Source organism: Lynx rufus, unplaced genomic scaffold (genome assembly GCF_022079265.1).
Source record: "Lynx rufus isolate CCGP_SWC_20201006 ecotype Redwood Valley unplaced genomic scaffold, mLynRuf1.p SCAF_4, whole genome shotgun sequence".
Classification (NCBI taxonomy): domain Eukaryota; kingdom Metazoa; phylum Chordata; class Mammalia; order Carnivora; family Felidae; genus Lynx; species Lynx rufus.
The window spans coordinates 6198677-6220865 of NW_025814856.1; the positions used below are offsets into that span (position 1 = coordinate 6198677).

The 22189-nt window shown below is 42.9% G+C and overlaps 1 protein-coding gene across 2 annotated transcripts; it reads left to right on the forward strand.

Annotated features, from left to right (window-relative positions):
* The first annotated feature begins 5520 nt into the window (after positions 1–5520).
* On the forward strand, positions 5521–21159 carry ZNF317 (zinc finger protein 317). 2 transcript variants are annotated; one of them, XM_047095131.1, is made up of 7 exons: positions 5521–5692; positions 15699–15818; positions 16532–16668; positions 17095–17221; positions 17670–17765; positions 19241–19323; positions 19752–21159. In XM_047095131.1, exons 2-7 carry the CDS (start codon positions 15788–15790, stop codon positions 21072–21074), a joined length of 1797 nt encoding a protein of 598 aa, XP_046951087.1. In that variant the 5' UTR covers positions 5521–5692; positions 15699–15787; the 3' UTR covers positions 21075–21159. The 2 variants fall into 2 exon arrangements, with proteins under 2 accessions (XP_046951087.1, XP_046951088.1); XM_047095132.1 differs by having other exon boundaries at positions 19755–21159.
* The last annotated feature ends 1030 nt before the right edge of the window (positions 21160–22189 follow it).

Here is a 22189-nt window from a genome sequence, read left to right on the forward strand (position 1 = left end):
AAGGATAGCAGTGTAGATGGTGAGAACTGGGCTGGTTCTGGATATATACTTTAAGTACACCATTGATATTTGCTGAGGTATGGGGTGTAAGAGAAGGAAAGGAGTCAAGAAGGACTCAAAAGTTTTTTGACTTGAATTGTTTGTTAAGAGTTGCCACTTTTTTTTCTGATGTTTATTTATTTTTGAGACAGAGAGATACAGAGAATGAATGGGGGAGGGTCAGAGAGAGAGGGAGACACAGAATCCGAAGCAGGCTCCAGGCTCTGAGCTGTCAGCAGAGTCCGACGCAGGGCTCGAACTCCCGCAAGATCATGATCTGAGACAAAGTCAGATGCTTAACCAACTGAGCCACCCAGGCACCCCAAGAGTTGCCACTTTCTGAGATGAGGAAACCATAGAGCCTAGGGACTGAGGTTGAGTTAGGTTATAAAGTGAACAATAATATACATTCAGTGAATCACAATATGCATATAACTGGATGAGTTTTCACAAACTAGTCACACTCATGTTGTCAGTATCCATTCAGATCAAGAAATAGAACTCAACCAGTATCCAGGAAGCCCTCTGTTTCCCTGGCAATCAATGTCTCCCTGCCCCCTGGGTAATGACCCTCTGATGTCTAACAGTACAGATTACTTTGCCTGTTTTGAACTTTGTGTATCAGTGAAGTACATTATGTCCTCATTTGTGTCTGGCTTTCTTTTTTTTCTTTTTTAAGTTTATTTATTTATTTTGAGAGAAAGAGTACACGCAAGGAAGGGCAGAGACAGTGGGAGAGAGAGAGAATCTCAAGCAGTCTCCACACTGTTGGCAGAGTCTGACACAGGGCTTGGTCCCATGAACCACGAGATTATGACCTGAGCTGAAATCAAGAGTCAGAGGGACATTCAACAGACTGAGCCACCCAGGCGTAAGGTGTCTGGCTTTCTTACTTAACTCATTATGTTTGTGATATTCATCTAGAATGTTACATATGGTGGCAGTTTGTTCATTCTTGGTTTGTGAATATGGTTACAGTTTATTTATTCATTCTACTGTTAACTGGCACTTGTATAGTTTCCAATTTTTGGTTACTAATAACAATGCTGCGTGAATATTTCTGCACTTGTCTTTTGCTGAGGAGTGGAATTTCTGGGTTATAGGATATGCTTATGTGCAGCTGTAGTAGATTCCACCAGTTTTCCAGTGTGAATATGCCAAATTGCCCTCCCTGCAGCAACATGAGTTCTGCTTCCTCTCTAGCATCACTAACACTTAATATTTTCAGTCTTCTTATAGCCATTCTGTTGAGTGAGTAGTGGTATCTCATTGTGGTAATCTAATTAGCATTTCCCTAACAAAGTCAAGAACCTTTTCCTATGTTTATTGGCCATTTGGACATCCTGTTTTGTGATGTGTCCAGATTTTTTTTTTTTTTTTGCCTATTGTTAAATCGAGTTGCCTTTTTCTTGTTAATTTGTAAAAGTTCTTTATATAGCCTGAGTATGAATTCTTTTGTAGATATATGTTTTTCGTCCACTTCATGGGTTGTTTTTTTAACTATCAGTGATGGCTTAATTCTTTTTAATCAGTTCTTAATTTTAATGTGTTTCAGCTTATCAAATCTTTCTTTCCTTTGCCTCCTATTTAAGAAATATCTCTCAGGGTGCCTGAGTGGCTCGGGTAAGCGAGCCGTGATCTCACGGTGGATGAGTTCGAGTCCCGCATGGGGCTCTGTTCTGACAGCCTGTTTGGGGATTCTCTGTCTCCCTCTCTCTGCCCCTTCCACACTCTCTCTCTCTGGAAAAATAAATTAATTAATTTAAAAAAAGAAATATCTTCCTATTCCAAGAGATTAAGTCATATTTTTCTTCATATTTTTTGTTTTGCCTCTCAATGATTTTGATTTTTGTGTACAGTATGAGAATGGACCCATCTTTACTGAAAATTTGGTCCTGGTCCCGCTGCAGTCATTAGTATCATACACCAGGTGGCGCTGTTCTCTTGCATTGGTCAGGTTTTTACTCCTGCATCAAACCCAAAGGAGTTTGGGGGTTTAATTCCACTTACATAAAGTTCAAAAAACAGGCAAAACTCTTCCACGATGTGTAGGAGAGGGTGAAAAAATCTTCCCTTCTACCTTTCTAGGTTCTTGGATGGAGCTCTGTAGCAAAAGGCAGATTAACAAGAGAAAACATGTAAATTTGATTTTCTACTTGACACGGGAGCCTTCATAAGGCAATGAAAGCACAAAGAAGTTAAGATAGGCATTTTTATGCAAAGTTTGATGAAGAGTAGAAAGTAGTGGGAAAATGTGATAGGACAAATGGATATAGGCTTCAGGGTAGTACACTGAGGGAAATTTAGTGATCCTGTTCATTCCGACTCGTCTCTGCGTCACTTCATCTTCAGAGATAAAGATACTCCTTTCCTCTGGTACAGAAAGGACATCTATCACTTGAACATCTTACGATCTGATTCAGGGGAAGGTCAGAGAGTACTTCCTGAGCCAGCTGTTTCTCAAATTCTTTCACCTTAACATATTCAATATGGTAAGGTGCCATATTTTAGGGCAGTTGTATTCTGAGTCCTATCAGATATCACAAGAATTCATAATAGGGTTTTTCTTGGAAGATAAGGGGTTGTAGTGACAAGAACCATGAAAGAGGTTCTGGGTTTCTGGTAATTTTCTTTTTAAAAACCCTGGGTAGCAATTGCATAGGCATGTGCCCTTTGTAGATTTTATGATTTGTGCATAGGTGTGTTCACTTTTAAAATTTATTTACAGGGTGCCTGGGTGGCTCAGCCCATTAAGTGCCTGACTCTTGATTTCAGCTCAGGCCATGATCCCAGGGTCCTGGCTCTATGCTGAGTGTGGAGGCTGCTTAAGATTCTCTCTCTCCCTCTCCCCCTCCCCTGCTCATGCATGCATGCTCTCAATAAATAAATAAATAAATAAATAAATAAATAAATAAATTTTAGTCACAGACTTTCTGAATGTTTGCTATACTTCAACAAATAATTTTAAAAATAAATAAAAGTCCACTTTAAGTATGTCTTTCCAGCTTCACTAGGCAGTGTGAATAACTAAAAGCCATTTACACACGCGGGGGGGGGAGTGTTCACCAGGATTAACTCATCAATTGTGAAAATTAATAAAAGGAAACTTCATTTAGAATGGAATCTGGAAGGTGGGGAGTCAATGGGGTGCTCTCAGCCCTATCCCTCGTTGTCAGTTGCAGACTAAACAAGAAGAGAGGCACCTAGCAAGTTCATATCACTTTACTATCCCAGCAAGAAGATAAAAGGTTTTCTCCTGTCCCGTTAACAGCCCAGCCAATGAGACACTATCACCACTCAGTCAATGAAAATGCACTATACTTCAAAATACCAGTTTACGCTCATGGATTTTTTATGACGGCCCTTCCCAACTTCCTGCTTTCCTTTATCAAAGAGCATTCGCTCCTTTGTTCTGTGGACTCCTTAGCTTATTTGTCCAGGATTGCAATTCTCTGCTATTCCTAAATAAGTCCCCCCTCCTTGTTTGCTGCTAAAATAACTGACAGTTTCATTTTTTAAGGTTAACATATTTTTTTAATTTTATCTTTTATTTTTTAAAATTTACATCCAAATTAGTTAGCATATAGTGAAACAACGATTTCAGGAGTAGATTCCTTAATGCCCCTTATCCACTTAGCCCATCCCCCCTCCCACCACCCCAAGGTTAACATATTTAAGTTTATTTATTTCAAGAGAGAGAGGGAGAGAGAGACTCCAAAGCAGGCTCCAGTGCTGCCAGCACAGAGCCCGATGTGGGGCTCAAACTCAGGAACCATGAGATCATGACCTGAGCCAAAATCAAGAGTCAGTCACTCAACCAACTGAACCACCCCTGCACTCCAGATTAACATTTTATCTCCCTACAATAGTCCTATCTTTCTACAGAAACACAATGTGCGTGAAGTTTTTCCAACCTTCGGGTGCTGTTTTCCTTAACAATACTTCCCACTGTTTGAGAAATATTGCAGAAGCCTCCTACTCTTAATTTTGAAGAGTTAGGTGAGTGGTATTTTCCCCTTTCATTCATTCCATCAATTAATTCTTGCGAGTTTACTGGGATTCAGCACTGATTAGACAAATTGATCCTGATTCAGCATTGTTTACTGATTTTAAATACCGACTTTCTGTTTTTATGACTCCAGGTCCTGCCTGAATCCTAACTGAATCTTTTTCCTTTTTTCCTCTTCTGTGCTGGCTCCAGATATCTAAGATGTGACCCTTTACCCTCTCTGGAATCTCTCTGGAGTTTCCCCAGTCTTGACCCCAAGGATCCTCTGCCCCAGGTCTTACCATCTTTGCTTGCCTCTCTGCAAAGTGGGCTTGGCTTGTTTTGTGCCCTTCTTGACCCTATACAACAATAATCAGATTACTTACTTTTCCCATTTGAGTCTCACAATTTAGAAGCCAGCTCATTTACACAGAAGGGACAGACTATAGGCAACATACTGCAGTTGCCTGCCTTAGTGGAGTTGGGATTAGAACTCATGCTAAGAGGGGCACTTGGGTGGCTCAGTCGGTTGAGCTTCCGACTTTGGCTCGGGTCATGATTTCACGGTCCGTGAGTTCGAGCCCCACGTCCAGCTCTGTGCTGACAGCTTGGAGCCTAGAGCCTGCTTCAGATTCTGTGTTTCCCTCTCTCTCTGACCCTCCCCGTTCATGCTCTGTCTCTCTCTGTCTCAAAAATAAATAAACATTAAAAAAAGTTAAAAAAAAAAAACAAAACTCATGCTAAGAGGCAGGCATGGACTGCTTGCACTCCTCCTGGGCTCACCTTGCCTCGATAAACACCCTCACTGGCAGCTGGGTCTCCTAACTTTCTAGTTCAGGTATTATAAAAGAGGAACACAAAATGCTAATCTGGACTTTTCTAAGTCCCGACACTACCTCTCTTGACTCTGGAACAAGGAAAACTTTTCCTTTTTTTTTTTTTTTTTTTTGGCAAAGTGATCAGGCTCTGGGGTGACGGTCAAGGTAGAACGGAACATTCCCTGGTGGACAGGACAAATCAAAAGGTTGAGGGTTTTGTCAAGGTTTACAGTGGACAAGTGGGAAGATGGGGTTGCTATTATTTGAGGTTGAGAGGGTGAAGTCAGGAGTTTGATTTGTGGCATTTTAAAATATCTAAGTGGAGAGTGCAAGTCTCATACCATCTGGAATCCACGGTAGAGGTGGGGGGCTGTGGGTGGAAATTTGAGCCTTGAGTGTATAAATAGTTCTAACACGGTGAGATTCGCTGCTACCACCAAGAGAATGATTATAAGACGAAAAGAAACCCGAGAACTGGGTTCTGGGACACTGGAACAATTGGAAGTTGGGAAATGTGGATCATTAGATTCCACTTGGGCACAACTGCCATAACCGTCTAAACTCGAGAACTACATCTCCCAGAATCCTCTCTGCCCCAGGCTTCCGAGTTAGAAGCCGCCTTTGAAGTCCCGCGAGAGTTAGAAGGCGGAAGTGAAGCGGAAGCCATTGCTCTCGGGAGGCGATTGCGGCTATACACATGGGCAGAGGAGGCGTCCATCGCGGCTTTCACCCGGTTGTTGGGGACTCTCCACTTCCCCGCTACAGACCGCACCTGCTGTATGAACTTGACGTCCTTTCAGCGGCAGCTTCCGTGACCTCCATTCCACCCAGTTCTAACGTCAGCCTTGTAAGCCCCAATTTCCTCACTTAACCCTTTACCCTCGGTCTTCCCGAGGACACGAAAGGCCCATCAGGCAGGGAGGAGTAATTGGGGACAGAGACCTGGGACCAGAAAGCCAGGCAGCCCGGTGAGGAGTGTGCTTTAGACTCTGTGATCAACGACATGAAATGCTGGTACGCGAGGACTGAAATTTAGGACCGCTGTGTTTAGGACAAGGGGAGGCTCTGATGATCTGGTTTTTTAAAAAAAAAAAAGATCCCTTGGGGTGGAGAGGGAGAAGCCCCGCCCAAGTGAATTCAGGACTTTATGGTGGGGTCTGTCCGGAACGGGAGACCGGGAGGATAATACCTTCCTTTTCTTTTGCGGTCCATTTTGTCCAATATTAATAGAGGCACACCGGCTTCCTATTAACATTTGTATTGAATGTTAAATCTTATATTTAAAACTTTTCCGTGCACTTCCCTGTTATTTTAGTTGACTGGTGTAAACAGCCTATAACTGGATTTAAAAGTTCACTTCAAAAAAAAGTTCACCTCAACGTTCTGTTATTTAACCTGAGAGTTAGTCCATTAACATTTATTGTGATTTCTATTTTGCATTGATTTTTACTATCTTATTGTGGTTGCTATTTATCCTTTTCCTTTCAAATATTTTTTAATTGGAATATAAAACATGCAAAAAAAGTATGAAAACACTCTTTGCAAAAAAAAATAAATAAATAATGAAAACACACACTCTTAAAAGGACAGTGGTAAAGCGAATCTACAAACCAGACCAAGAAGGAGATTAGGAAACATCGAACCTGTGTGGTCATTCCTGCATCCCCCTCATTCCCCATGAATTCCTTTAAGGATTTTACTGTTTATATGTTTTTCCAAAAATGCATTTCCTAATTTGGTAATTATTTGTGAATGGACTCCCTCAAGTGCTTTCAGAGACATTCTTTTTTCCATTAATGCAAGTACACTTTTTTTTTTTTTAAATGTTTATTTTTGAGAAAGACTGTGTGAGCGGGGGAGGGGCAAAGAGAAGGAGACAGAATCGGAAGCAGGCTCCTGGCTCCAAGCTGATTCGAGGCTGGAACTCACAAACCGTGAGATCATGACCTGAATGGAAGTCTACCGCTTAACCGACTCAGCTACCCAGGTGCCTCTGCAAGTACACTTTTTAATTTAGAGATTTTTAAGTACCTTGTAGATGAAGTGCATACACTTACCCATTCTTTTTCAGACACTTCATGGCTTAAATTTTAGGGTCAGTTTAGAGTTCCCCATACTTAAGTTTTCTTTTTCCTTTTTTTTTTTTTAAGTTTATTTGTTTTGAGAGAAAGAAGAGTGAGAGCATGGGAGGGGCAGAGAGAGAGGGAGAGAGAATCCCAAGCAGGCTCCGCGCTGTCAGCCCGAGCTTGAAGCGGGACTGGACCTCATGAACCCTGAGATCATGACCTGAGCTGAAACCAAGAGTGACACTTAACCGACTGAGCCACCCGGGCACCCATGGAGTTTTTATTTTCAAGTTGTGTTGAATATGTATGTGAGTTTTTATAATGTTGGCATTATTTCATTGAATCTTACAATTAATCTTATTATATCTATTTATTGGTATAGAATGTTTGCTTGTATATTCTACAATGCTTTTCAATGAAGTTTTAAAGGATTTAAGGAGTTGGGGCAGCTGGGTGGCTCAGCTGGTTGAGTGTCCAACTTCAGCTCAGGTCATGATCTTGTGGTTCATGAGTTCAAGCCCCACATCCAACTCTGCGCTGATGGCTCAGAGCCTGGACCCTGCTTCGTACTCTGTGTCTCCCTCTCTCTCTGCCCCTCCCCTGCTCCCACTCTGTCTCTATCAGAAATGAATAAATGTTAAGATTTTAATAAATAAAGGATTTAAGGAGTGTGAGAGAGAGTTTTGTTGTTAGATTTATTTGTAGGATCTTTGTTTTTAGTGCTTAGGAATTTTTTTTTCCCAAGGGCTTGGTGTATTGAATTTGGGTTGGTTTTTGTGTAGTGTTTTGAGTGTTCTTCATAGACAGTTTTCTCCTCTGTAGAATAAATAGTAACTACTTTTATTTTCCGTTTGCATCATTCATTTTTTATTATTTACTTTGCTGGACTCGCTGGAGACTTCTGGTACCATTGAATGGAGTTTGGGCAGCAAACTCTAGGTAGTCCCATTTTTTCCCCCCAACCTTGAAGATAATTGACTTTTTATGTTGGTCGAAGCTTTTTTTTTTTTTTTTTTAAAGATAGTAAAGGAAACTCCCGTCTTTTCCTAGTTTAAGAGTTTTTTCTCATGAAAGGTTTAGGCTTTTAACAAGTGAATTTTTTTTTTTTCTGGAATCTGCTTTGATATCTGTTTATCTGTATATTTCTAGTACCTTAAACAGTGCCTGACTTGTCATACTACTGTTGTGCATTGAATGCATGAGTGAATAGTGTGATTTTCTTACTTGTCTGGTAATGTGGCAAATTAAATCAATTGGTTTTCTAATGATTCATGACGTTTGCGTTGGTAAATAACTTACCTGTAAAGGTAGGCACTGCTGTATCATTTTTGGCTTCCATTTGCTAGTGTGTTTGGAGATTTGGATCCGTGTTTGAGTAAAATTGGCTTGTAATTTTCCTTTTCTGTTTCAGGTTTATGCCAGTCTCATAAAATGGGGTGGGAATATTCCCTTTTTTCTAAACTCTGGAATATTTTGCCTGAGAATAGAATCACTTGTTCTGCAAAAGGGAGCTGCACCAGGAAAAAACCATTTAGATCTGGGGTTTTCTTTGTGGAAATTTTTTGAGCAGTTGTTTCTTTGTTTCGGTTCCTTTAAAGGTCATAGGGCATCCAAGTTCTTTATTTCTTTATGGTAAGTAAAATTTCTTTAGGGATTTACTCATTCCTTCTAAGGTTTAAATTGTATAGTCAAAGTCGTTAATGTTTTTATTATATTTTTAATGTTTGTTACATCTGTAACATAATCTGGTTTTTCATTCATAGATTTTCCTTTTTTAAAAATAAAATAAGTCCTGCCAGAATTTTGTGAGTTTTGTTTTTCTTAGAGAACTTTTGCCTTGACTGAACGACTTCATCATATGTATGTCTTTCATCTCATAACTTTCTGCTCTTTATAATTTTCTTCCTTTTACTTTTTTGCAGTATTTCTTTCCAGTTTCTAACATTGGATACCTGTCGCGTTCCAAAGAATTTCAGTGTATTTTATTATATTTCAGTTGTAAATATTATGTATTATGACTTCTTTGACATGTGAATTATTTTGAATTTTTTTCTTTTTTAATACTCATTCCTGTCACATTTTTCTCGTTACCCTTTGGACACTGTTTGCTAACTTCATTGCATTGTTTTCAGAGATAGATGCCATATTCTGAGACACGTTGTACCTGTGTGGTTGGAGTTTATAGTAGCTAGGGTATACTGTTTCGTCTTGTTCAGTATGCATATAGTTACTGAATCATCTGCTTGAACCGTGTTAGTGAGACCTCTGGTGGTGGCTTTATCCATGCTCCTTAGACTTCAGTCTTTTTTTATTTTTTATCTTTATTTTTTGAGTAGGCTCCATGCCCAGCATGAAGCCCGGTGCGGGACTTGAATTCACCACCCTGAGATCAAGACCTGAGCGCTGAGATCAAGAGTTGGACGCTTAATCAACTGAGCCACCCAGGCGTCCCTCTATCTTTGTGTGTGTGTGTGTGTGTGTGTGTGTGTGTGTGTGTGTGTGTATTTGAGGCTGTTAAAACACATATATGTGCACATATGTATATATACATATATGTAGGGTTTTTTTCTTGAATTATACCTCTTTTCGTTATGTAATACCTCAGTTTTCTCTGAACCTTTTTGCCTTAGTTCTTTCTGTTGGATACTAATGTATTTAAACCAGATTTATTTTTTTTTATTTTTATATATATTTTTTTTATATATGAAATTTATTGTCAAATTGGTTTCCATACAACACCCAGTGCTCATCCCAAAAGGTGCCCTCTTCAATACCCATCACCCACCCTCCCCTCCCTCCCACCCCCCATCAACCCTCAGTTTGTTCTCAGTTTTTAACAGTCTCTTATGCTTTGGCTCTCTCCCACTCTAACCTCTTTTTTTTTTGTTCCTTCCCCTCCCCCATGGGTTCCTGTTAAGTTTCTCAGGATCCACATAATAATTTTTTTTTTCAACATTTATTTATTTTTTGGGACAGAGAGAGACAGAGCATGAACGGGGGAGGGTCAGAGAGAGAGGGAGACACAGAATCGGAAACAGGCTCCAGGCTCTGAGCCATCAGCCCAGAGCCCGACGCGGGGCTCGAACTCCCGGACCGTGAGATCGTGACCTGGCTGAAGTCGGACGCTCAACCGACTGCGCCACCCAGGCGCCCCTTAAACCAGATTTAAAAGAAAAGTGTGTGTCTTGTATATCTTCTTTTTATTTCCATTCTTGCTATATCTTTATGTTTTAGATGTCTGTTGTAAACAGCATATAGCTTGATTATTTGTTTAAAAATTTTTTTGATGTTTGTTTATTTTTGAGAGAGAGAGAGAGACAAGAATGTGAGCAGGGGAGGGGCAGAGAGAGAGGGAGACACAGAATCCAAAGCAGGCTCCAGGCTCTGAGCTCTCAGCACAGAGTCTGACGCGGGGCTCAAACTCACGAACCGCAAGGTCATAAGCTGAGCCGAAGTTGGACACTTAATGGACTGAGCCACCCAGGCGCCCCTAACTGGGTTGTTTTTAACCTGTTTTGAGAATATCTATATTTTAGTTGAAGTGTTTAGTCTATTAAATCTTGTGTGTTAACATATCTGCCTGTTGAATTTGTCCTTTTTCTATTTTTCCTTTCCTCTAGCTTCCTTTGATTTGAATGTTTTTTCATTTCACTTTTTTTCCTCCGTACATTTTGATTTTATATCCATATTTATTTACCCTGAAGAGGTTAGCCTTAGAAGAGAGAGCAGACATCTCCTTGTTTGTAATAGGAGAGGAGGAGAGTATCACAGATCGGTTTTGGGAGGAATTTTGTTAGAACTTTATAGAAACCAGAAAGTTAGAAACACTCCTGTTAACTTTTTAAAAGTAAAGTATAATTTACCGTGAAGACAGTGCACAGATACTAGATCACTTTGATGAATTTTTTGACAGTTGTGTACATCGTGTAACCACTAGCTAAAAATAAATGTGAAGAATATTTCAGTTGCCCCAGAAAGTTCCTCTTGCTTCTTTCAGTTTCTCCATCTCATGCTCTTCCACCCAGGCAGCCGGTTTTTTTTTTTACTTCTATCGACTGCAATAAACAAGTTTTGCTAACAGCCTAAATAAGTCCACCTACTCGTGGATGACCTATGACTGGAATCGTAGAGCATTTTTTGTGTATAGTTTGTATTGGTCAACGTCGTGGAGTTTCCACCGTGTTGTGTGTGTCAGTAGTTAGTGTTCGTTCAGTAATATTCCATTGCACATACCACAGTGTGTTTATCCGTTCTGTTGTTGATGGATATTTAGATTGTTTACAGTTTGGGGCTATTATGAAATCAGATTGCTGTGAACATTTTGTATGAGTCTTTGTAACGTGTTTTAAAATTTTTCTCTTGGGTAAATATCTATGAGTGGAATGGCTGAGTCAAATGGTAAAGAAACTGGCAAAATGTTGTCCAAAGTAGTTGAACCAGTTCAACCTCAGCCACCTATCCTTGCCAACGTTTGATGTTGGCAGTCTTTTTTATTTTGGCCACTCTAGAGGGTTAAAATGCTGGATCTTTAGTTTTGTTTGCATTCATCTGATAACTAATGACGTTGAATACCTTTTGACAAGTTTGTTAACATTTGTCATTACATTTTGTGCTTGAGCTTTTTTTTGTTGAATTGGTTTTTTAATTTTGTTTTATAGGAGTTCTTTATGTAATCTGAATATACGAGCTCTTTGTTAAGTGTATGTGCTACAATTATATTTTTTAAGCGTATCTTGTGAGAGAGAGAGAGAGAGAGAGGAAGGGAGGGAGGGAGGGAGAGAGTGCATGCATGCACACACACGAGCAGCGGTGAGGGGCAGAGAGGGAGAGTGAGAATCCGAAGCAGGCTCTGTGCACTGTCAGCACGGAGCCCAGTGCAGGGGCTTGATCCCATGATCCACAAGATCATGATCTGAACTGGAATCAAGAGCCAGACACCCCACACTACAAATATTTTTTCCCAATCTGTGGCTTGACTGTTCATTTTGTTTAAAGTTTATAGCAGCTTTATACATAATTGCGCAACTGTTTTTTTTGGAATTGAGGTATAATTGACAAAACGTTAGTTTTAGGTGTACGGTGTAATGATTTGATATTTGTGTGTGTTGTGAATTGAACACCACAGTGAGTCTCTAGTTAACATCATTGTCATACAGAGTTACATTTTTTTTTTCTTGTGATGAAAACTTTCCAGATCTACTCTCTCAGCTACTTTCTTTTTTTTTTTTTTTCCTCAAAGTATAACAAACACAACGTTACAGTCGTTTGGGTACAAAAACCTATTCTGTGCTCACAAGTGTAGCTACCATCTGTGACCATACAGTGTGTTACAGTATCTTTGACTATATTCCTTATTGGTACCTTCTCTAGCGACTTTTAAATATATACTACAGTATTAATAACTAGTCACCATGCTGTGCATTGTATCTCCATGATTTACTCATTTTATAACTGGAACTTTGTACCTTTTGATGCTTTTCACGCATTTCACCCACCCTCTGATTCAGGCAGTCTGTTCTTTGTATCCATGACCTATTTTGTTTTGTTTTTTGAGATTCCACATAGAAGTAAAAAATAGATATTTAGCTCTTTCTGTCAGATTTATTTCACTTTGCGCAATGCCCTCAAGGTGAATCCGTGCTAGCAAATGGCTAGAGTTCATTTTTTTTAAGTTTATTTACTTATTTTGAGAGAGAGAGAGTGAGAGAGAGAGAATCCCAAACAGGCTCTGCACTGTCAGTGCAGAGCCCAATGCGGGGCTCTATCTCATGAACCATGAGATCATGACCTGAGCTGAAATCAATAGTTGGATGTTTAACCCACTGAACCATCTGGGCACCCCACTTGTAAGATTCTTTTATGTGTTTCAGATATTAACTCTTTATCAGATATATGATTTGCAAATATTTTTTTGTTAGGTTGCCTTTAAATTTTTTTTTTTTAATGTTTATTCATTTTTGAGAGAGAGAGACAGGGCACTAACAGGGGAGGGGCAGAGAGAGGGGGAGACACAGAATCCAAAGCAGGCCCCAGGCTCTGAGCTGTCAGCACAGAGCCTGACATGGGGCTTGAACTCACAAACCATAAGGTCTTGACCTGAAGTCAGACACTTAACTGACTGAGCCACCCAGGCACCATGCCTTTTCATTTTGTTGATGGTTTCCTTTACTGTACAGAAGCTTTTTAGTTTGGTGCAGGCCCACTTATTTTTGCTTTTGTTTTCTTTGTTTTCCGTGTCAAATCAGAATTGCCAAGACCAGTGTCAGGGAGCTTACTGCCTATGTTTTGTTTTAGCTTTGTGGTTTTGGGTCTTACATTCATGTCTTTAATCATTTTGAGTTCATTTTTGTGTATGATGTAACATAGTGGTCCAGTTTTCATTCTTTTGCATGTGGCCATCCAGTTGCCCCAACATTATTTATTAAAGAGACTGTCCTTTCCTTGTATATCCTTGGTTCCTTGTCATAAAGTAATTGACTGTGTATGTGTGCCTTTATTTCTGGGATCTCATTTCTGTTTCATTGATCTTTGTGTGTTTTATGCTAGACTATTAATTTTCTTCATGATTTTGTTTGAAAATTTGTATTTTTGGTAAAGGCCAATTTAATGATTTATTAATATTCTGTGTCTAGACTAAAATACTGTTGTGTAACTTAAGGTTGTTAAAATATTTTCTATGGTTTTTATGTTGTGGTTTCTGTTTCATCTCAGAAAGGTTTTTAATTCAAGTTGTTGCTTATGCAGTGATAAAAGATAATGTAAAGTTCCTGTTACCCATTGAGTTCTTTCAGTGGCATTTTTTTTTTTTTAAGTAATGTCTACACCCAGCGTGGAGCTCAAACTCAGGACCCTGAGATCAAGAGCTACATGGTCTCCCAACTGGAACCAGCCAGGTGCCCTTGGTACCATTTGTTTGTTTGTTTAATGTTTGTTTATTTTATTTTATTTTATTTATTTATTTTTTTATGTTTTTATTTATTTTTGAAGGATAGAGAGACCGAGCGTGAGCAGGGGAGGAGCAGAGAGAGAGGGAGACATAGAATTTAAAGCAGGCTCCAGGCTCCGAGCTGTCAGCCCAGAGCCCGACGCGGGGCTTGAACTCACGAACTGGGAGATCATGACCTGAGCTGAAGTCGGACACTTAGCCGACTGAGCCACCCAGGCGCCCCTAATGTTTGTTTGTTTTTGAGAGAGAGCACACATGTGAGCTGAGGAGGGGTAGAATGAGAGGGGACAGAGGATCTGAAGCAGGCTGTATCCAGTCTCTGAGTTGTCAGGACAGAGCCTGATGCAGGGCTCGAACTCATGAATCATGAGATCATGACCTGAGCCGAAGTGGGACGCTTAACCACTCAGTACCATTTGTTAAAAAGACTGCTTTCCCTACTGAATTGCTTTGTTCTTTTAATGAAAATCGTTTGTACACATGTAGGTTTGTTTCTAACTCTGTTCTGTTCTAATGACCTGTTTGTCTATTACTTATTCCATCCATCACTGTGATAAAGTTAGTACAAATCCTCTACGTTTGTGTTTCTTTCTTAACATTGTTCCTGCTCCTCTAGATCTTTTGCATTTTGAAATTTTTTTTTTTTTTCAACGTTTATTTTTTATTTTTGGGACAGAGAGAGACAGAGCATGAACGGGGGAGGGGCAGAGAGAGAGGGAGACACAGCATCGGAAACAGGCTCCAGGCTCCGAGCCATCAGCCCAGAGCCCGACGCGGGGCTCGAACTCACGGACCGCGAGATCGTGACCTGGCTGAAGTCGGACGCTTAACCGACTGCGCCACCCAGGCGCCCCTAGATCTTTTGCATTTTGGTTCACATTTTAGATTTGGTCTGTAAACTCATTTTTTTAATTTGGGTTACTGTGAAATGAAAATAAGATTACTTGTTGAAAGTAAGCGTAATGATGAGACAGTTTTTGATTTGGGAAAAACTGGCAAGATTTGTACACGGTTTTTAGGCGACTGGAAGGTCAGGTTGCCTGGTAGGCTTTTCTTGAATATAAATACTCCTTTTGCAGCTGAGTTTGGGAGGTCACCAGTTGTGTGCAGACTGGTCTTGCCAATTACCTTCAGAGAGGAGGTCAATGGTTGGAATGAATCATCCAAGGTTGGTCCTTTGGCTGGTAGGAATTATATGGGCAGAGAGTCATAGAAGTGACGGATATTGATGATGACTTCCCGCTGGGTAGGCGGGGTGGTGAGAGGAGGAATTTGCTGTTAGAGAGCAAGATGGAAGCAGCATGGGTGGCCTGGAATCCTCTCTCAAGTGAGAGAGGTCGTGTGAGAAGAGTGTCGGAGAAGGGGTTTTTGTCCAGAGAGATTTTGGAATCATTGCCTGCGAGGTGAAGGTGATTCCAGTGATGACACGGCCTGGGCTGTGGCCAGGGTGTGTGTGTGGGTGTGGAGTGAGTGGCCAAAGGTTGGAACGTGTGGCTGTAGGTGGACCGACCCTGTGGCTACTAGAACCATCCTAAACCATGGTAAGCCTTGAAGTTGAAAGGAAGACAAGTCTGGAGCCCAAGTGTTTAACAAGTAAAGGAGGCTGATGGAGTTGTGCTTGGCAACAGATCACACGGGAGAGTGGATCTGAATCTTATTAGGCACATCAGGGACCTTCTCCGCATTGGCCCGGAGGACTCACCTGAGTAAGATAAAGGCCCGAGATCAGACAGAACTTGCTGCTCCAAAGAAGAGATGGTGGAAAACCAAAGTCAGAATTGTCCTGTGAGCGGAGAGGTGGGAGGTCTTTGTCCTACTGGTCTCTTTCTCATTTACTACAGATGCCTGCTCGGAGAGTCCCGTGACAGCGAGAGGGAAGCCTCCTGCTGCCAGCGCCCTATTCTGGCAGATTGACTGTCGTTCTCACAGGATGGCAGCTCCTGGTCTGTCTCCCACGTGTGGTAAGTTCCTGGGGTGATAATGAGTGCCCTCAGAAGTCACGCGTAAGTGGCCCCTGGACTTCCCGGAGATCAGGGGTGCGCGTGGCTAGGGGGAGGTCTGCCAGGAAGGGTGGAGGAGCTGACAGGCAGTGGGGGCAGAGTCCTGGGAGCCCCCCACGTGACTGTGTCTGACTTGTGAGTTTGGGTGAAGTAGGGATTGTGTGTGGTTGGTGTGTAAGGAAAGACAGGTCGTGGGTAACCCTGTTACCTATTTATTATTACTGTTACCGTTATTACTAAATATTTTATCTGTAAGTAATCTCTACTCCCAGCATGAAGCTCAGACTCATAGCCCTGGTATCAAGAGTTGTGTGCTCCACTGACTGAGCCTGCCCGACACCCCTGTTTTGTTTTGTTTTTTTTAGTTGTATTTGTTATTTATCCCATATTATTGTGAAAAATCTGAGCCAAGTAAACGCTCTACCTGCTAAGGCTTTAATTTCTTCACTCGTTGTTTGAGAGCGTGTACTGCTTTTTTATGGGTATGTCAGCCTGCCATCCTTTCCCCTGTCCCTGAGTGGGGCAGGGCTCCTCTGGCCTGTTACAAGACATGGTGTGTGTGAGACAGACGAGGATAGGCACTGCACACCTAGCACACTTACAGTTGCATGGGCAGCCTCCTGAGCTGTGAGTGTCGGGCAGGCTTTAATCCTCATGGATCCACTCCTCTCCAGCTGCGTCCATCCAGGACCCTGCCTATATCCAGGAGCCAGAGATTCATCCCTCCAGAGACCATTCCTGTCCCCAGGATGTGGACCTGTTTGATTGCAGTGGCCTGGAGCCTCCTGTGCCAACCAGTGTGGGTTCTCAGGTAGAAGATCTCTGGGCTTCTGGGGGGTGGGAGAGGCCCTTCCCTAGGATGCCCCCAGTGCCACCTGCTAGAGTTCTTTTAGAGCCTCACCCAGGCTGATCACTGCCTGATCAGGGCACAGGAGAAAAAGCCAGAGACGGGTGCAAGGCCGTCCTGGTATCGGGGACGTAAGGGGAAATGACTAACGTAGCAGGTGTTTCTCTCGTAATACAACTCAGAATGCTCAGGCCAGGCTAGAAGTGGAGAGATTTGGCCCCAGGTCAGCAGTGTTGCATGTGATGCGATGAGATCACCTCCTAGTGAAGAGTCCCCAGAGCCCCATCTGGAAGTCCTGTGTTCAGAGTCTCTCATGCCCAGCCTCAGTCCATGTCTGTGGACACAGACGGGCTGGTTTCTTACTGACCCCAAATATGTGTGGTGATTCAGGAGTCAGTGACTTTCCAGGACGTTGCAGTGGACTTTACTGAAAAGGAATGGCCCTTGCTGGATTCTTCACAGAGAAAACTGTACAAAGATGTGATGTTGGAGAACTATAGCAACCTTGCTTCAGTGGGTAAGGCTGGACTCCTTTCTCTGTTCGTGTGGCAGATGTTTTTGTTTTAAGTACTTGCTGTGACCCAGGGACTGTGGGGATTTGGAACACAACGTGAACAAGCCGTCCTCATACTCCCCCGCCCCCCATGGTGACCCCCAACAGTTGCCGAGACCTGCCCATTGCATTGACCTTGGAGGTCATCAAGTGTGTCTGAGCCTGGGCATAGGTTTCTGAGTTGAGCAATCTTCATTCTTTTGAAGGGCAAAGCGTGTCGGTGTTTGTGGCTTTGTGTTTTATGAAAGCCTTTCACTGTGTTTCTTAGAAATTGGGCACCACCATTTCGCTGCTCCTAAGTCAGACTTGTCCACCTTCAGAGCACTGAAGATCAAAACATTGACCCCGGCCTAACGGAAGGGGTTGTCCTCTGCACGATCCTCCCCCAACATGTGTCTTTCCCCGTGAGTAGGGTATCAGGTGGGCAAACCCAGCCTTATCTCCCACTTGGAACAAGAAGAGGAGCTGAGGACAGAGGAGAGGGGACTTCACCGAGCCACATCTCCCGGTAAGCACCAGGCAGACATGGGTGCTTCTGGGCACCTGCTTTACTCAGTGATGCCGGGCAGGGAGGTCCATGAGGAAATGTCAGCCAGGGAAATCTGAGAATGCCCCTTCTCCATTTTCGCACAAGTCCTTTGGTCTCACTGTCCTCTCCTATGTATGTATGTCTGTGTTTCTTCCTTTTCTCTTCCTTTTATCTATCGGCTGACTGACTTATTCACTTATTGGTTTACTTACTTTCCACTGAGATACTAACTGTGTTAGTTTCAGGTGTACAACATAGTGACTCAATTTTTGTATGTATTGCAAAGTGATCACCACAGTAAATCTGATTAACATCCGTCACCACACAGGTACAAAACAATTTTTTTCTTGTGATGAGAACTTTTAAGATTTACTGTCTTAATAACTTTTTTGTTAAATTTGTTTTGAGAGAACGAGTTGGGGAGGGGTGGAGAAAGCGTGAGGGAGAGAGAATCCCAAGCGGACTCTGCACCCTCAGTGCAGAGCCCGACGTGGGACTTGATTCCATGAACGATGATACCATGACCTGAGCCGAAATCAAGAGTCAGACATTTAACCAGCTAAGCCACCCCACTCCCCTCTTAGCAATTTTCAGTATAATACAGACTTATTAATTATAGTCCCCATGCTGTACCCTACAGCCCAGGACTTACTTGTTTCCCAACTGGAAGTTTGTACCTTTTGACCCCCTTCACACCTATTTTGCCCACCCGCCACCTCTGACAACCATCACAGTCTGTTCTCTGTATCCACAAGCTCAGTTCTTTTGTTTTGTTTTGTTTTGGGCAGTGGTGGTTGTTTTGTTTTGTTTTGTTTTAGATTCTACACAGAAGTGAGATCATGCAGTCTGTCTGTCTCTGTCTTATCTTAGCATTATGCCCTCAAGACCCATCTGTGTGGTTGAGTGGGAAGATTTCCTTCTTTTTATTTTTTTACGGCTGAATAATAATCTACTGTGTGTATATGCCACATTTTCTTTATTCATCTGTCAAAGGACACTTAGATTGATTCCATACCTCGGCTATTGTAAATAATGCTGCTGTGAACGTGGGGGTGTGGATATCTTTTCAAGGTAGTGTTTTTGCTTTCTTTGGGTAAATCCCCAGAAGCAGAATTGCTGGGCTTCGTGTGTAAATTTGACCTGTCCACGTGAGCTTTGTCCCATTCTTTCGTACTCTGCACCCCTGGTTGTACCCTTCTGTTGTTATCCGTTTTACTCTTTGAAGAGTTATTCCTTAGTGAATCTAGTTAAGTGTCTCCTCCACCATCACCAGGTATCTCACAGAGCCACATTGCACAGGCATTTTTATGTGTGTTCTTCTTTTGACACCGCTTTTCCTTCTTTAAGGTTAGTTTTGCAAAGAAATCCCCGTTTTCATCAGCTGTCATCTCACTGTTTTCTTTCTCCATCCAACATTTCTTTCCTCAGGTTAATATTTTTCCAATTTGTTGCAGATTGGGAGACTCCATCTAAAAGCAAATGGTCCATTCTCATGGAAGACATTTTTGGCAAGGAAACACCCCGTGGTGTGACAGTGGTAAGGTTTCCTTGGGATGATCCCTGGTTTTCCGGACGGGAGAAGGCTGGGGCAGCCTGTTAGAAAAGCAGCTCAGGAACCAGCGAGTGGTATTCCCTGAGAGGCACCTGTTTCAGACACTGTTTCCCACAGCTTTGGGGGAAAACCCTAAACCTAGTCTCAGATAATGAGCGTTGGTTCAATTCAGGTTTAAACAGTAAATAGTAAAAGCTTTGTGAACGTTACTCATGTGGGGCCTTGGCGTAGCCTCCACCGTTTCATTTGCTAGACCCCAAGTGGGACGTGAACAGTACTGTTGCAGTCCAGTCACAGCGTCATTGGTCATAGGGCCTGTTTCTACTCCTGTGAGTGTACATAGAGAGGACTGGATGGCTCTTAGGGGCGTGGGGAGCTGTGGGAAACGCCCTAGTCACTCCTCTCTCAATCAGCAGGAAAGAACGCGTCTTGGGGAGAAACCCGCCGAGTACACTCACCTGTTTGAAGTCTTCAGCATGGGCACCCACCTTACCCAGCAAATGGGAAGGCACCCTGGCAAGAGGCCCTATCACCGGCGGGACTGTGGGGCGGCCTTTAAGAACAGGTCACCTCTAACCCAACACGTGAGCATTTACAACGGGAGAAAAATGCACGAATGCCACCAGTGCCAAAAAGCCTTCACGACGAGTGCTTCCCTCACTCGGCACAGGAGGATCCACACTGGGGAGAAGCCCTACGAGTGCAGCGCCTGCGGGAAAGCCTTTAATGACCCCTCTGCCCTTCGGAGTCATGCACGAACTCACCTCACGGAGAAGCCCTTTGACTGCAGTCAGTGTGGAAATGCCTTCCGAACCCTCTCCTCCCTGAAGATACACATGAGAGTTCACACCGGGGAGAGACCTTACAAGTGTGATGAGTGTGGGAAGGCGTACGGCAGGAGCTGCCACCTCATTGCACACAAACGGACACACACTGGAGAGCGACCGTATGAATGTCACGACTGTGGGAAAGCCTTCCAGCATCCCTCACACCTCAAAGAGCACGTCCGAAATCACACTGGAGAGAAACCCTACGAATGCACACAGTGTGGGAAAGCCTTCCGATGGAAGTCGAACTTCAACTTGCACAAGAAGAACCACATGGTAGAGAAAACGTACGAGTGTAAAGAATGTGGGAAATCCTTCGGCGATCTCCTGTCACGGAGGAAGCACATGAGAATTCATATTGTGAAGAAACCCATCGAATGTAGACAGTGTGGGAAGGCGTTCAGAAACCAGTCCATCCTGAAGACGCACATGAATTCCCACACCGGAGAGAAGCCGTATGGGTGTGATCTGTGTGGGAAAGCCTTCAGTGCAAGCTCAAACCTGACCACACACAGGAAAATACACACTCAGGAGAGACGCTATGAATGTGCTGTGTGTGGGAAAGTGTTTGGGGATTACTTGTCCCGGAGGAGGCACATGAGTACTCATCTCGTAAAGAAACGTGTTGAGTGCAGGCAGTGTGGGAAAGCCTTCAGAAACCAGTCCACCCTCAAGACACACATGAGAAGTCACACAGGAGAGAAGCCGTACGAGTGCGATCACTGTGGGAAAGCCTTCAGCATAGGCTCAAACCTGAACGTGCACAGGAGGATACACACCGGGGAGAAGCCCTACGAGTGCCTGGCCTGCGGGAAGGCCTTCAGCGACCACTCATCGCTTCGCAGTCATGTGAAAACTCACCGGGGAGAGAAGCTCTTCGTGTCTTCTGTGTGGAAAAGGCTCCAGTGATGCGTCTGCCTTCAGGGAAACACGAGAGCTCAGACGGGGCCCAGTTGGTGTCATGGCTGGGAAAGACTTGCTTTTCCTCATCACTGTGGGCATTTGCGAGAACTCATGCTAGGGGGCAAAACTATACCTGTGGTATGCAGGAGTCAGGTGCGCATTCAGCTCTTAAAAATAAAAAATGAGAACTTAGGGAGAGAGACCGTAGCTTGGTATTTAATGTCAGAATGACCTTAGCGCCACCAGCACCTTCTGGGCATACGAGCGAGCGCACCAGGGACATACTGGTCTCACACCGTATTCTTGATGAACAAAATCATACTAAAGAGAAAAACCTATAAAATAGGAATGTGGGAAAGTCTATAAGAGAGGTCAGCAAACTGGCCGACTGTCTATTTTTGTATGGCTTGCAAACTAAGAATAGTTGATAACATTTTTAAAGAAGAAAAACATGTGGCAAACACCACATGTGACTCACAGAGCCTAAAACACCTACTTTCTGGCCCTTTACAGAAAAACCCAGCCAGCCCTTGGTCTACAGGAACAGTTCTAACCCGGTGGTGATTTTGCTTATCTGGAGACCTTTTTGATTGTGAAAACTGGGCAGGGGGTGGGGTGCTACTGGCACATAATGCCCGGGAGCCCCTGCAGGAGAGAATTATGTGGCCCCAAATGTCAGTATTGCTGAGGTTGAGAAACCATGGCCTACAACAATCGCTCAGTTTTTATGAAACGTACTCACACTAGGAGACATTTCTGTTTAAAACTTCAAAAAGCCTAGCCAATGGAATTCTTTCAGGAAACGTGAGAACCCACACCGCGGACGGCCCGCGTGTGGAGATGATTTTAGCCGCAGCCCCCTCACTTGTGCTCATGAGAATTCATACCCTGATGGAATTTTCTAGTGAATCATGAAATTGCATTTGTCAGTCTTTCATCATGAAAACAGACCCTCACTCATTAATTTGTAGTCTTTATTCTTAAGATCATGCTCCTCTAACACTTGGGCTTCATTACAGGTTTGTATATAGTATTATTATAATTCCATCCTTGATATGTGTTCATTTCCTTTTGGATAACTCCCTTGACCAGTGGACTGTTTGGCATTGTGTTAAATGCTA